Source organism: Coccomyxa subellipsoidea (assembly GCF_000258705.1).
Source record: "Coccomyxa subellipsoidea C-169, whole genome shotgun sequence".
NCBI classification, from domain to species: domain Eukaryota; kingdom Viridiplantae; phylum Chlorophyta; class Trebouxiophyceae; family Coccomyxaceae; genus Coccomyxa; species Coccomyxa subellipsoidea.
Window position 1 is genome coordinate 469,043 of NW_005178024.1, and position 15,456 is coordinate 484,498.

At 51.7% G+C, this 15,456-nt stretch overlaps 2 protein-coding genes across 2 annotated transcripts; one reads left to right on the forward strand and one right to left on the reverse strand.

Moving 5' to 3' along the window:
• Positions 1-2,220: 2,220 nt before the first annotated feature.
• On the reverse strand, positions 2,221-3,776 carry COCSUDRAFT_38215 (Mg-dependent DNase; the record flags this gene model as incomplete). Its single annotated transcript, XM_005643817.1, has 5 exons — positions 2,221-2,306; positions 2,497-2,736; positions 2,919-3,145; positions 3,322-3,487; positions 3,623-3,776. 5 exons carry the CDS (start codon positions 3,774-3,776, stop codon positions 2,221-2,223), a joined length of 873 nt encoding a protein of 290 aa, XP_005643874.1.
• Positions 3,777-4,810: 1,034 nt separating this feature from the next.
• COCSUDRAFT_19644 (hypothetical protein) lies at positions 4,811-13,555 on the forward strand (the record flags this gene model as incomplete). The annotated part of the gene is made up of 22 exons (XM_005643818.1): positions 4,811-4,899; positions 4,983-5,128; positions 5,261-5,379; positions 5,554-5,690; positions 5,855-5,972; positions 6,078-6,128; positions 6,239-6,349; positions 6,708-6,850; positions 7,016-7,097; positions 7,206-7,340; positions 7,572-7,688; positions 7,976-8,106; positions 8,337-8,632; positions 9,030-9,211; positions 9,711-9,892; positions 10,192-10,342; positions 10,851-10,957; positions 11,478-11,646; positions 12,049-12,170; positions 12,479-12,635; positions 12,849-12,980; positions 13,337-13,555. Coding segments are annotated over 22 exons (3,096 nt in total), but the record flags the coding sequence as incomplete, so codon positions are not given.
• Between the last annotated feature and the right edge of the window lie 1,901 nt (positions 13,556-15,456).

Consider the following 15,456-nt stretch of genomic DNA (forward strand, 5'->3'; position numbering starts at 1 on the left):
GGCAGCACTGTGGATGGCACATGCAGTACCCAGGTATTTAGCCACATGTTCAATTGTTTGCTTTGTATTACAACATGAATTTAGAGGCCTTATAAAATGTATTCAGCATTAGCAAGCCCAGCCGCAGCCAAGCAATCTAGACATGCTCCACACCAGCACTTTGCAATATCGATGTCATACTCTTGTCGTGGACAATGAATTTGAGGTAGAACACCATCCTCACCTCCACACACCTCCCACTCTATATCTTCATCCCCCAAGGCAGCACATAGCCGTGGCAACCAAGTTCCCTTCACGCTGTCATATCCCACAACAAAATACGCCTGAGCAATGTTCTTTGCAAACAGATCAATGTCGTCAAATGCAAGGAACACAGTGGATGAACCGAAAAAGTATGCAGATTCCCACGCAAAAGTGGAAGGCATGCAGATGTACATCTCTGAGCCCTCCATGACGAGAACTTTCACATGGTTGAGACCAGTCAAAGGCAGGGGGGACCCTCCTGCGCCTATCTTGTCAGCCACAATGCAAACTTTTGTCAAGTTGGGGCAATCAGCAAAAAAAATAGGAGAAGCCAACCGGGTGCCTGTACAGTCAAGCCTGATAGCCTTCAAACTGCCAAACACATGGTCCCAACTTTCACTGGCCATACGTCGGTGCTGCAGACCTGACAGGGACAGACTGCATCCCTGAGGTAGTTCTAAGGCTGCAGGCATGATGCATGTCAGCGCTAAACTGTGCAAATGCACAAGACGCCCAAGATGAATGGCTGGAACTTCTCCCATAGGAAGCTCTTCACTCCCATCTTCTGCCCCTTTCTGTAAGTATTTGATAGAAAGGGTCTCCAAACCGCGGGCATTGGACAAAGCAGTGATGATTCTTTCTGAATCCATTGAAAATGTCAGAACAAGATGCTTCAGATGCGTCACAGGCGGTAACCATGGCAACTTGCTCATGTAAAGCGACAGTGTGCTCAGCTGGCTTGCACGAGCAAGCAGCCAGGTGAGCCACATCAAGAGGCCAGACGAAGCTGGTCCGGCATCCCTCACAAAGATCTCAAGCTGCTGCAATTTTGCCAGATGACGACAGTCTGGCAGGATATTATCCGCGAGCTCATGAGCAGCATCTGCTCGAAGGCGCAAAACTTGAGCATTCCTTAAGTTCTTGCTGGCCCAACTCACACCTGCACACAGACAGTTTTGGCTGTGAAAACAGTAACACTGTCATATAAGGAAGCAGGGGCTGACCGGAAGAACAGAATAATCACAAGAAGCATCGACAACCTGTGGTGTATGCCCAGCAAGATCACAAAGCCTGTGAAAAGCTCTGAAATTTTTCAAGGGCTTGCCTGCGCGTGTGATGTCGCGGGTGACAATGTTGACAGTTTCTAACTGTACCCTTGCTGTGTTCCTGCAAGTTCCTGATGCCCTGGCCCAATCTTTCAGCGGCATGACACTCGCAATTCTTTCCCAAACTGTCCCTGGGAGCTCAACATGCTTGGTACTGATCTGTCTTTCAGGAGTCATGGCTTCAAGATACGCGATCTAGCCGCCTCGCATCCAATGCGTACAAGAAATCCAGTGTTTCCTCTCACAACAAACACACCATTAACTCGCTTGTGCAGCTGTCAACACTCAGTGCATTGACATTAATGTTGACAATATTGTTGATCACTGGTAGAACTGTAATCGAGATGTGATATTCTCACGAACTTAACTCCATTCAATTACGACAAGAATGGCAGCCAATGGCAAAGAGCTTATGTGGGTTACGGTCCTATTAGAAGTTCTCCGGATCGCGATGAATAGGGAAGCTCATGGAAGGTACCATTTTCTCTCCATGCTCCTCATCAGAATGGACTGTAACATGTTGATGTCCCCTAGGTTTGATGTGGCGCCGATTGATCATCAGCGTAAGTACAACGTCCTGCGTGATCGCAATGGACCAGCAGAGCAAGGCGTCTGTGGCCTTCACAGCAAGACTGGCGTCAGTCGACTCAGAATCAGGTAGGTCACGTGATGACGTCATGCTGGTATCAGCAAGTGCTCTGGAAGAATCAGAGCACATGTATACTCTCGATAATCCCATTCTGTGTGAATATATACAAATGCCACGAGCATTCCTCGTCATACAATGGCTCATTGATCAAGCCTGCATGCAACTCCTCGCGGAGCTCACTGAATGGCATTCAAGCATTAGCCACAGCACACTGCAGTCATGTCAATGAGTATTTGATGGAAAGAACACTGAGCACGTCGTGCGCCAAACAATCTCAGAAAGCTTAGCCGCATCCACCCCTCTTAATCCTGCCCCACACAAAGCAAATGGGTGAGAGACCACCAGCGAGCGGAAATTCAAATTTGGTGAAAGCAAATTTAGGAGCAATACAGAGACTGACTAAAAATGCCTGGCAATCCCGCTCTTTCTGGCGGGTAAAAAAGCAACAAGGGGCATTGCAGCACATGGGTTGAACAATGAGCGAGGGATGCTCCCCACCTGAGACAGCTTCCAGCACTTGGACCAGATTGCACGGCTCATTCCTGCCCTTGACAAGGCATTCATCATCGTGCTTCTTTTTGTCTTTTGCCGGCAGCGCTGTCTTGACATGCGCCCTGCTGGCGTGTGATGGCCGGATCTCGCACCAGGGGCAGTCAGTCTCCAACATCAGCCTGTCATCTGGTATTGATGCCGCCACTGCCAAGTTCTCCTCTGTCTTCAATGAACACCCATTCACACCTGCAGCATATCCCACAAGCAATCACAGTACATCCCACATCAAGACACCCCTCTGCAGTAGCTTACGGATATCCTTGGACACACTGCACATGTGTCTCTGCACTGGGAAAGCTTTGCAAATATATGCTGAAGATCTGAGAAACATCTGCGTTTAGCAGGGTAAGAGCAAAGCAGCTGTCTACCTATGTAGACGCTGGGGAAACTCAAGAGGCTTTGCAGCTCAGCAGCGCTGCCATCAAAGGAATGGACGACCCCAGCAGGCATGCTGCTGTGCTGCTCCTGAAGGACCTCCAAAAAGTCCTCTGCGGCTGCGCGCAGGTGCAGGAACATTGGGAGCTTTGTGAGGCCTGCGAGCTGAAACTGGGCCCTGAAATATTTTAGCTGAGTGGCCTTGTCGCAGAACTGCAGCCTGCACCCATCCCATCCAGTTATTTTGCTCCTCAGTAGGAGAAACTTCTCAGAAAGGACCAACCATCCCTTCATTTATGCATGTGTGCATGCAGATAACTGCAGTGCCCCTGTCGCGATAGAAAGAGTGCTGAATTTCGAATGGTAACAGCAGATGCAAGGGTTGTCATCTCTTACCTATCATAGTCTAGGCCACACTCCCCGATGGCCACAACCTTTCCCTCTGCAGACCCCTCGATTGCAAGATGTTGCAGGGCCTCAAGATAGGCTTCAGGGCCTTGGCTGTAGCTTTCAAATTCTGTACAGCGCGTTGGATGCACCCCGACAGTGCAGAACAACCGCTCTGCGCTTCACAGAGAATTCTTGTCACTCATCTGTCCATAGACAGCGCTGGCATAAGAACACCTATCATGACCCTTCCCTTGACAGACCACTACTGCTGCTTGCATTACACAACGCAGGAAAACGGAAGTCTTACCGTCTGTCCTGGCCAACTCCAATGCTGCTCTGGCTTCAGACAGGCTTCCTGCTGTAATAATGATTTTCTCAACCCCAGCAGCGTAGCTGCGCCTGAAGACTGCTTGCAAGTCTGATGCATGATATTCTTTGCCATTGTACTGGCCGGAGTACATGGGATCCAGCAGATTTGCCCCGATATCTGCGATCAGCTCGCCCCAGATCAAGCATATCCATCGACAGGAAAGCAGAACACGATGCGATTGTATTTGCCTACTACGACAAGGGAACCTCACCAATGAGACGCATTCTAATGGGATCAATTGGTTCAGAAACTGATCTCCCGATCTGCCGGTGGACACGGTGGACTCCAGATCTCTGAGCTGGGATTGCTGTCGATTGCTGAAGAGCAAACTGTATTCTTCCGATGCAACTCAGTATATGTCGTCGCATTTATCTTCTAATTCATACATGCAGACCTCGCAATCAGGGATAATGAGGAAAACTTCACTGTGCGCTTCGTGAAATGCATGCTTTCCACGTCGTCAAGGAACACGTGCGCGACCTTCAAGGATTTGGAGACGAATTCAACAACTTTCTAGCATCCGATGATATCCTTATGGTATCCAAGATCAGCGCGCAGCACTTATGCATGAAATGTACAGATGGCAGGGGGCTCTCAGACTGCTTTTGAAAGGTGTACTGATGGAAGAATTGCCACTCGGTGTGTGACTGCAATTGCCTCAATGCGGTGGTAATTATACAGATAAAATAACGCTGGTGTTTCCTTGATCAGTCAAGTCGTGACGATATGATATCGAAATTCGACAGGCCAACGTCTTGAGCAGGTAAACATGCCAGTGTTTTTCAGTTGCTAAACACTGTAATTGGGCTTCCGATCTTGCCATACATGCTGCCTAAATTGCTGCGAAATGATCATAGGTATCTTCCGAATAAGATCTTTGATGTCATAAGGGTTATCTGCATACAGCAGGGGACAATGGCAAGCGCCCTTGAGGCTCTCAAGGCGGTTTACAAGCCAAAGCCAGAAAACGAGGATGAAAGTGGAGTCGGTGGCGACGAAAGTGTCTCTGAGGCACTGTCAAAGGAAGTGTTCTCCACATACGTGTGCAGGCAAGTGCCGGATCCCTCCTGGCCTGTGACAAATTTCTTGAAATCTGCTTTGGACTGATGGCTTCCCCTTGGATGCAGAACAATTGACAGGGGCATCCCTCACCCTGGAGAGGTTGCAGAGGCTGCATCCCTCAGGCAAGACCTCTGCCCCCTCTGTCCACATCTGTTTCTCACATACATTACATCAGATGTAAACACATGCCCCTCTGCCACATTGATTAAGTCAGATAAAGCTATTCTTCTTGCAGCTCCATACCGCTGCCAAGCACATCCTACCCGCTGTTTGACAGCCTCAGAGAGGACATTGTGAATGAGGGAAAGCTCAGCCAGCTGCAATTGGAGGGCGTGCTGTATGCTTGCACCAAACACCAAGAGCTGCTCCCCAGCGGCCAACGTATGTCTTTTGGCTCACCATATGCTTCTTGCTTGCAAAGTGTGCTGCTCATGCATCGTTACTGCATGTAGACAAGGAAGATTTGAAGACTTAGAAAAGTCATGCAGAATCATGGGTTTTGAATGGCTGCAGGAGCTGGGTTCTTCATTGGGGATGGGGCGGGCGTGGGAAAGGGGAGACAGATTGCTGGGATTATTCTGGACAACTATGTCAGGGGCCGGCGGCGAGCTGTGTGGCTCTCAACCTCCACAGTGAGCCCCACCTCCTTGTCCATGTGTGCTTTCCTGCAGCCTTGGTTTCAGTAGATGTCATGTCAATGTCCATAGCATCTTGGGATCTGATTTTTATGCAAATCATGCATTCTTCGTATGTGGCTGGTCATGCTCGTAAAATGAATATCCTTGAAGCGCTGTTCTCCGCTGCAGGATTTACACCACGATGCCACAAGAGACCTGAGGGCGCTCGGCAGCCACATCAACATCATCAACAACTGCCAGGAGCTGGACCGGGAGACCAAAGTCTTTGGCCTGTCCAAGGAAATGCAGGAGGGCGTCCTCTTTATGTGTGCTATTCCTTCCTATCTTTGCTACCTACGCTGCATCAGTTGTAGTACGTAAACATGTGTCATCATCCTTCTCGGGGTTGCAAGAACATCTGGTGGTATTTTTGTTGGCGCATGAAACCATGTTCGTGGTGTGTGGTTCACTGGGGGATTGTGCAATGCAGGACCTATACAACGCTGATTCAGCAGCCAGCAAAGGGGAAAAATGGCAAGAGCAGGCTCCAGCAGGTGATTGATTGGGTGGGCGGGCCTGACTGGGATGGGTGCCTGATCTTTGATGAGGTAAGAGCCCTCCAGTTCTCTTTGGTGCCTGTGTGCACGCTTGATTCATTGAAATCATACAAGCCAGCATTCACGGAGTCAGCAATGTATTTTGATGCTGCGCAGTGCCACAAAGCCAAGAACTTCACGCCGGGAAAGGAAGCCCAGAGCACCAAGGTGAGGTTCTATTTCAATTACCTGCGGCCAATGCGCAAATCTGCTCGCTAAATGCAGCTGCTTTAGCCTTTGAAGTGATGCTAAATTTCTCTCTGATTTGCTGGGTACAGGTGGCAACAGAGGTGCAGGCCATACAGAACCAGCTGCCCAAAGCCCGGGTAGTCTACTGCTCTGCTACAGGCGTCAGCGAGGTTGGCAACATGGCCTTCATGACCCGCCTGGTGGGCTCCCTGCTCTAAACTGGCTCCTCGCCTAGGAGCTTCTCTGCTGCTTTCAAATTTTCCAGCCGGCAATGTGAGGGAGAGCTCCTCACATTGCCACTTCAATGCTGCACAGCATTCGACATGTTCAGTGTGGAAGGTTGGAGGTTGGTGCTTGAAGGTTTCAGTCACCTGGTGATATAAGGATCGGAGAGAAATGAAGAGTGGGTGATGTTGGAAATATCTGGGATTCCCTATGACAGCAGCACAACTGGGTGCCCTCTCGAGTATCAATTGCGACTACTGGCGCCACTGGTATACTACGGCATGTAATGCACAACTTGATCATGCATGAAGGGTCGGGGGTGTACATGCACAGGGCTTGTGGGGTCCCGGATCGCCATTCGCGGATTTTCAGGCGTTCCTGGAGAGCATGAAGCGGCGGGGGGTGTCCTTCCTAGAGATGCTGGCCATGGAGATCAAGAGCGAGGGTTACTACGTCGCCCGCGGGCTCAGCTTCATGTGAGCTGTCCTCCCCCAATATGCACCTTCATGGTTTTTTACATATAACCATGTGTCTTGTCTCCTGCCTTGCATCCTGAGACGGACCGCAGCTGAGTTTCATCCTTCAACAATGGTGAAGAAATTTCGCACACTGGGAAAGATGCTGCTATGTTGTTCTTGTAGGAATGCTGAATTCATGGAGCTGCAGTGCGCGCTTACAGAGGCTCAGGAGCAGGAGTATGACGAGGCAGTGAAGCTCTGGCAGGTCAGAATTATTACCTCCTTCTGCTTGTGCCATGTTTACTGGGGTGCGCTTGGTTGACACGTAGTTACAGCGGGCGGTACAAAGTCAATGAGATTATGGCGGGTGCAGGATTTGCGCTGGGATCTTTCTCAGGCGCTGGAGCTGACCGGCGTGCAGAACAGGGAGGTGTGGAAGCCCTTCTGGGCCACCCAGCAGCGCTTCTTCAAGCTGCTCTGCATCTCCATAAAGGCATGCGCTCTCTTTGTCTTTGTACGTGAGCCTTGCAGTCACCTATTAACTATAGTTCCACTTAACCCACAAAGCGCCGCATTCTTGAATACCAAAATTCTGTATAGCACTCGCATAAAGCAGTGTTATACCAGTGAAGGCAGCCTGCCAGTGGTAAAAAAGGAATGTCTCTGAAAATTTCAGAGACATTCCTTTTTGGGGTACACCACATAGCATCTGTTACACACAATCGGCATGTGCCTGCAGGTGCCGACAGTAGTGCCGGAGGCCAAGAAGGCGCTGGCAGAAGGGTGCGCAGTGGTGATTGGACTGCAGACTACGGGCGAGGCGGCGGCTGACGCGATGGGCCTGGAGCCTGGGCAGGTGTGCCCTGACATCACTTTCCATACCCCTTGACATTTACAGATACAATTTCAACTCAACACCCTATGTGTACCATGGGTTTCAATTTATCTGGATCGAAGGGTCCAGAGGGATTGTTTCCGGAGGCATGCCTGTCGGATCTTTGATTGTCCTTTGTTCTGAAGCAATCCTCGAAGTGGTTGCCTTGCAATAGTTGCGGCAGGGACCCTTGCCTAAAATTAGCCCAAATCCCTAACCCCAATCCTCCAATATAGGAAAATTAATTAGAAGAATGTTGGCGGGTGCAGGCGTGCGGGTGGGTATCCACCACGCGCGAAATGCTGCATCGCTTCGTGGAGACGCACTTCCCTGTCCTGCGAGAGACCGCCAAGGGGGGTGCGCATCTGTCCTTCCACTCTTCAGGAATTACTAAGCTTCAGTGATCTTGTAAAACCACTCATCTGCATGTCATTAGCAGGGATGCAATCCTAGTGACCAAGGCCAGTCCTTCCAATAGTTTCTCGTCTGTATCTGGCCCTGAGATTTCTTTTTTCAAATTTTCAAAATTTTCCAGCAGTTGGGCGACTTTGGAAATAATTCCAATCCCAGACCGCATGATATTGTTACCTCTTTGTTGCGCATCTAAGTATTTGGAGGCATGATTGTAAGATTCGTCGATGCAGGCAAGGGCAGCATACAGCCGCAGGCGGGGCAGCCGGAGCGGCAGCCGGTGGTGCAGGAGGCAGCCGAGCTGAAGGTGGCGCTGCTGGAGCGGATAGCTGCCCTGAAGCTGCCGCCCAACTTCCTGGACCAGCTCATCGACTCCCTTGGAGGGCCTAAAAAGGTCGCCGAGATGACCGGGCGGCGCGGCCGCGTCGAGCGGGACTCGCGCGGCCACGGCACCTTCCAGCTGCGCGCCAAGCCGGACTCCTCCGAGATGGACAGCCTCAACGTGAAGGAGGCCGGTGCGTTTTTGACTCTCAGCTCCTGTCTTCTTGATCCGTCTGGGCCTTGTGATCCAGATGAACCTGCTATCTGCAATATGACATGGCAGACAGGGATGCTAAGACAAGCCTGGCTTGGTCTCTTTGGTATATTTGTAAGCTGTCCCTGCCAGAGGCAAGAGGACTGGCAGGTGGATGCTGCCGACTGCCACATATCCTTCCATAGGGCCTTCAAATTAAGCCTTGCACTCACATCTTGTTTAGGGATGTTCTTGGAGGGGAGCAGCGAAACAGGGGGCTGTATTGCCATAAGAAGCAATCATTGACACCGTGTGCCTTGTGTGCAAGGTGTGTGGGTTCAAATAACAATTTCAAAATAATAGAGCATCAGACAGAGTTGGCATGTCATCGGCTGCAGCGGCGTTCATGAAGGGGGACAAGGTGGTGGCGATAGTGTCAGACGCGGCCAGCACGGGGATATCTCTGCACGCGAGCGCGGAGGCGGCGAACCAGCGGCGGCGCGTGCACTTCACCTGCGAGCTCCCCTGGTCCGCTGACAAGGCCATCCAGCAGCTGGGCCGCAGCCACCGCTCCAACCAGGTGCAGTCACCTTCGTTGCACACTTCAGGTTGTCTCACGTCCATCTGTGCACCCTCCCCACTTGCTTCAGCTTGCTTGCTAGGTTCACATGCGCATCAGCACAACTGCGCATGTGAGGATGGGAACAGCTCATCCGCAGCCAGCGCTGCGATCAGGTGCTTGTCATTACCCTCTCCACATTTTTCAGCCTGGGACACAGTCATCTTTGCATCAGCAGAGCTACTGAACCGACGAGAATGACTTTTTGTAGGACCATTATAGGCTCATTTTGAGCTGTGATGGGTGGACCAATTGGCTGCTGATGCACATCATATGCCTGAGTAAACAATACGGGTTTTTCTCTCTCTCTCTCTCGAGATAGAGCAATGTGTAGACGTGAAAGGTATATTCTTACCAGCGGCAGAATACTCAGTACAAAGGGTCTGTTTCAAAGGTGTTGTTACAGTGCAAACAACAAAAAAACCTCATTGCACGAGCTGAGCAATTTGTGTGGTTGCAGGTGTGCGCGCCCATCTACAAGCTGGTGATGACTAACCTGGGCGGGGAGCAGCGCTTTGCGGCGGCGGTGGCGCGGCGGCTGCAGTCGCTCGGGGCGCTCACCCGGGGCGACCGCCGCGCGGCTTCCGGCGTGGACCTCTCCGAGAGCAACTTCGACAGCCCCCTCGGCCGCAAGTCGCTCAGGTGCGCCAGGGCTGAATATGCTTTATCTTTCCTACTGATCTTCTTCCTTGGTTCGAGGAGGCCTCAGCTTTGGCTGGTCGCTGAACGGGCCTTTGGGGAAGGGCGGGCTCAGCTCGAGATGCTATGGCCGCATTCAATTAGATTACCCAAATGCAATGGGTCTGAGACCACTGGTATTCTATCCAGAATCTGCAGCACTCTGCAGATCATTGACACAATCAGATAAACATCATGGCCACTTAGCCACACAGCCTCTCAGATAGCCTCAGAAATAAAGGTGGAGGCTCATATGCGCGCAGGAAGATGTACGACTGCATCGTGGTGGAGTCGCCGCTGCTGCCCAACGGAGTGAATCTGCCGGAGGTGCTGGAAGGCGCGGCCGAGTCCGAGGTCAAGGAGGTTCTGGCATCCATGCCCGAGCCTGGGCAGCGCATCAGCGCGGCTGCACTCGTCGCTGCAGGTGCATGCTTACACAAATATGTAGAATATTATTTAAGAGTCCAAATAGAATGTCTTGATCTGCCTCACATCCCTTTCTACTGGTGTACAGTTGCTGCAATGCAAGGCTACGTGAACCAATTCGTTGGAACATGGTGCGTTGCAGTGCATGCATTGTACACTTCTGTGCTTGGGGACGTGGGACGTCTGGATGTCACATTTAGGAACCCTATTTAATATTTGATGAATTGCATAGATGTCTCTTCGTTTAGTCAAGTAGCGCGATGAGGCAGAGGCCTGTTTTTGAATGTTTCTTAGTCTGGTCTTTGGCGCTTGATTGGAGGATGGTATGCCTGGTTTTGATGCAGGACCATGCATATGAGTGGTTAAGTGGGGCAGAGCAGCAGTTAGAAGAGGGAAATCGTACTGTTGGGCTAAAATTAGATCGTATTGCTGTTGGAATAACATGTTTCCTGGTGCAGTGCAAACGCTGCACAAGCGGCTGCGCGTCTGCGTGGAGTGCATGGGCGTGGGCGTCAATATGCAGAGGAATGACAATGTTGCTGAAGAGGGCGGCACCGCCGTGACCCAGGGCGCCACAATCATCAAAGACCTTGGAGATGTCAGGTGTGACTTTCACTTTATTTAAGCATTAGGCGCCACACTTCCTGTTTGGTTTAAAAACGGATTTTTGTGTGCCAGAGTGAGTAGTTCTGGATGGCAATGAGGCAGGATTTTCTGTGTCAGCAACGGGAGACTGGAACTCTGCAAAGCAACTCAGGAGGGAAAATAGATCATATAAGGAATGAGATAAAGATACTGGCTCTGACTGAGCACGTGCAAAGCACATCAGCACAGAGACACTGATGCATTTTTGAGGTCCAAAGCAAGGAGCCATGCAGCAAACTCTTTGAGCTATTTAGCAACACAACTTGCCTCTGACAGGATTTGCGTATAATACAATGCAAAATGACATGAGCACTGCTGATTTAATGATTCTGATGGGGTCAGACAATAGTTTGGGTACGCAGGCGGTTTCTCGACCGGCTGTTGGGGCGAAACAATACTAATAACAATCTGAATATGCAGGCGGTTCCTGAACAGGCTGCTGGAGTGTAATGATACTAATAACAATCTGGATGTACAGGCGGTTTCTGAACAGGCTGTTGAGCCTGCCGGTGGCGCGCCAGAATCTGCTGTTCACCTACTTCACGTGCACGCTGGCCGCCGAGATCCGCGCTGCCAAGGCCGAGGGGCGCTACTTTGAGGGGGTCTCTGACCTGGGCGGCTCCCATGTCTCCAAGGTGGAGCCGGAGGTGAGGAAGATGCTCATCATGTTGCAGCGTGCAACATCATGTTTGGGGCCTCACATACCAGAAGACGCCATTTTTGACATCATAATTGGTGCCGTACGTGGACGTTCCTTTATCAGGTACATCATGATCGTTCATGAATATTTGATTTGGTTGTTTTTTCGAGCTTCCCAGCCTCATCATGGTGGTCATATTCGAATTTGGCAGGCCATATCCTGGTGCCCCACCTTTGGCGAGCACAACCTCAGTGTTGGGCGGACTAACCACAGATCCTAGGGAGTTCATCTGCATGGCCGTGTTGTTCGGCCAGCCTGTTGTGGCACCTAGGATTCCTGGTGTCCACTTTTCAGTCTAATTGGCTCCTAAAGAGGCATGTTTTAAGGATGTGTTGTCTGGAATTTGCAGACGCTGTGGGTGGACCCTTACAGAGGCCTGCGCACGTTGCGCCACGACCTAACGATCGACCGGGGCCTCTCCTTCGAGGCCGCCTGCCGCCGGCTGGAGCACGAGCGCAAGGATGGCGACAGGTACTTTCCTCGCACTGTCTTCATCTGAAACACAGAGCCCTGAACAACTGGTGCCAAGGGATGTATATAGAGCTGCTTATAGGACGGGCAGGGTGGTGCTGCTGCCTTGCACATTCTCTATCTAGAGCTGGTAATTGTGGTAGAAAAGCTTGCGGCACCATGCGAGTCTAGAAGAGCGTAAATGTACGAAAGCCAGGTAAATTACATTTCCATGCAGAGGAGGGCCCCCGAAAGTGTCATCCTGGCATATTCTGCATCGTCAAACAGAAGAGGTGGGCGAGAAAACAATTTTGCAACTGTGTGCGCAGGTCGGGGTTCATGCGCAGCCGTCACCCGATGTTTGGGCGCAACATGACGCTGCTGGCGCTGCAGAAGCCGGCCGCTGCCAACTACTTCTCCATCCTGCGCCCCAACACGGGAGAATCCTTCTTCGACATGGAGGCACGCCCCTTGTGTTTTCTACATGTGGTTTGAAATGCGTGAGCATCTGCAGAGTTGCTGTCAAAAAGTCCTCCTGCATGTAATTCACTTGTAAGATAAAGCAAACTGGTTGTGCAGCGTGGCGACAGTTGGTGTTTTTGTGCCGGCAGAGTGTGGCGGCACCTTCGTCACTGTCTTGCAGAGCCATTTTCTAGAGTGGAGGAAATGTATGATGGGTGGGTGCTGGTATTGTGACAGGCGGACGAGCTGTTCATGAAGTATGCGCGGATTAGTCAGGAGGAGGCTGAGGAGGGCTGGGGGGACGTCTATGAGGCGTCCCTGTCCGCATGCATGCACGGGCCCTACTGCCAGCAGGGCGCCGACTGCCAGGTCAACAACACCCACTCACCCAGATCCCCTCGTGTCCATTCCTGATATCTGTTCCGCGCATCTACTTGCCTTTTTACATAGCCCCTTATGGTACCTGTGAAGCCCAGTGGGAGTTGAGGAGGACGCCCCTGCTGCTTCATCGCATTGCAAAGTCAGATACAGGAGCTGCTTCCATCAGTCCAAGAGAGATGCTCGTCCTTCCCCACGGCAGGAGACGAAAAAAAAGATGGAGGGTGCTGTTGAGCTTATCCAAGCCAAGCGGAACACAGAAAGGCTGATCTTGGGCTGTTCCCTACTTGCGATGACTGACGTGTTGTGTTTGCTGTGAGACTGATCATGTGCAGTCATACTTGCAGGTGGGCCGGCGGCTGACCAAGGTGTGCATGCTGAGCGGGTCCATTGTGCGAGTGTGGGGCGCCCTGGAGAGTGTCCTGGCGCGCTACGAGGGAATTCTGTCCAAGTCTGACCGCACCATGCGCGTCGTCCGCGTCGATTTCGGCGACGCCACCTCCCTCATCGGTGCGTTGCTTGCTCACTTTTGCGCACACATGCAGTACTGTTCCTGCTTGCCGTGAGTAAGATGTATCGTGGGGCTGCTACCAAGTCGTCACCACGTGTGTGACGTCCTTGGAAAGCTACGCTGCACCTTGTTTTTAAACATGCATGGGAACGTATACTGCTCTGAGTACAGTACTCTCGAGTGATGCACTGCCCGCAGCATTTGGCATGCATTTGCGGCAATGTTTGTTGTCCTGAATATAGCCTCCAAGGGATAATTGCTGCCCCTGCCTTTGCCATGCATGACCACCAGTGTTGCCCTGGACTCATTCTGTGCTATGGCCAAGCTAGCACATATATTGCAGCCATTTTCAAGGTTTCTTATGCCGAAAGCCATGCGCAACTTGTCCGCCTTGCTTGTGCGATAGAAGTGCGCGGTAAATTCCCCCAAAGCTGCTGGAATCAGATTAAGGATATTGACATAGTCTGTGCTGCTTGATAGGCGTCCGCTACCCGCCACAGCTTCTGCCAGAGGTCGTGGCGACACTGTCTTCTGCACAAGCTGCTGTGGCCGCGCTGCCTGGAGGGCCAAACATCACCGCGCCTCAGGTCAAGCTCTTTAAGTCGCCCTTGGTGACATGCTGTCTTGCGTATGTATTGGACCAGCATCTGGCCATTGGTGGGGTCAACCAAACGGAAAGATTGGCATCAACAAGGGCCGTGAGGGAATTGGACAGGCACGTGCACGGCGTAATATGTATAGCCACTTTAGCATGAACGCTGAAGATGACTTCACGCAAGCCTGGTGACGCTCCAAGCAAGGCATTGCGCATGCAAAATGCTTGTGAGGAGTGCTGGGGGTTGATCGGCTGGGTGTGTCTGGCAGGTGGTGGATGCCAAAGCAGGCGTGGGTGAGCTGGGTTCGAGCGCGCTTCAGGCGGCTGCGATGGGCGCCGCACGCGCAGTCCGCACCGAGCCGGTCACCCCTGTGGACCCCAAGTCTGCTGCCAAGGCCTTCAGGTACCCGTCTGCATATCTTCTTGAGTGCCGTACTTCTTGGCATATTGGGGCCTTTTGTTTTCCCGCATGTCGGTGATCTCTTCCCCATCAGGGGCCCATTCATCCCTGCGCCATTGTCTGGAGCAGGGGGTTCGATGGCCATCCCTGGCCTGCGAGGGTGGCATGTGCTGACTGCAGTCATGACATCAGCTTACACCCAGCTGGTGCACGTCTCCTATTACTTTGTTTTGTGTTTGGCGTCCCAACTGGCCTTATTGCTGCAAGACAAGCAGCTGTGCTCTGCTGAGCCATGCGGCATGCATCATGTCTGCTCCACTTTCTGAGCATATCTACTTGCATACCTTACATACATAGCCAGATGCAGCATTTGTGTGAGGCAGAAAAATCATTAGCATGTAATGCAGGGTGCCTGATGTAGCGGCATTTGTCTTCAGAAGGGAGTTGCAAGAGCGTGGCAGAAATATTAGTCCAGGTGGTGAACAGTGGCATGCCCTATTTGATGAGCCACAGTCTTCTCACCTAGACTGATCAATGCCGTATTTGCTATAAAACAGCAGTCAGAATTGATAAGACAACATCAAGACCTGTCTGTTTGTGCTCTCCAGGGCACCAAAGACTGTGTTGGACTTCTTCAAGCCCAAGACGGCTGCGGAGGTGGCGGCCAGCGGCGGCCAGGGCGGGGCCTTTGGGTCTTTGAATGCCAAGCGCAAGAGCGAGGAGGCACTCAGTGAGATCCACGTCAACCGGGGCGGTGCCCGCGGCAAGCAGCAGAAGCGCACAGGTGCGCTGGTAGAGGAGATAGTAAGTAATGATGTCTTTCATGCATGAACCAGGAAAGATCCCTCCAATATGACACCCCCGGCTTGAGATTGTTGTGAATCGCCCACAGCCATGTGTCATGGCCTGCCATGAGGATCGTCCTGCCTCGGGGCAACTTTGAGCCCCTCTTTGTGCCTTT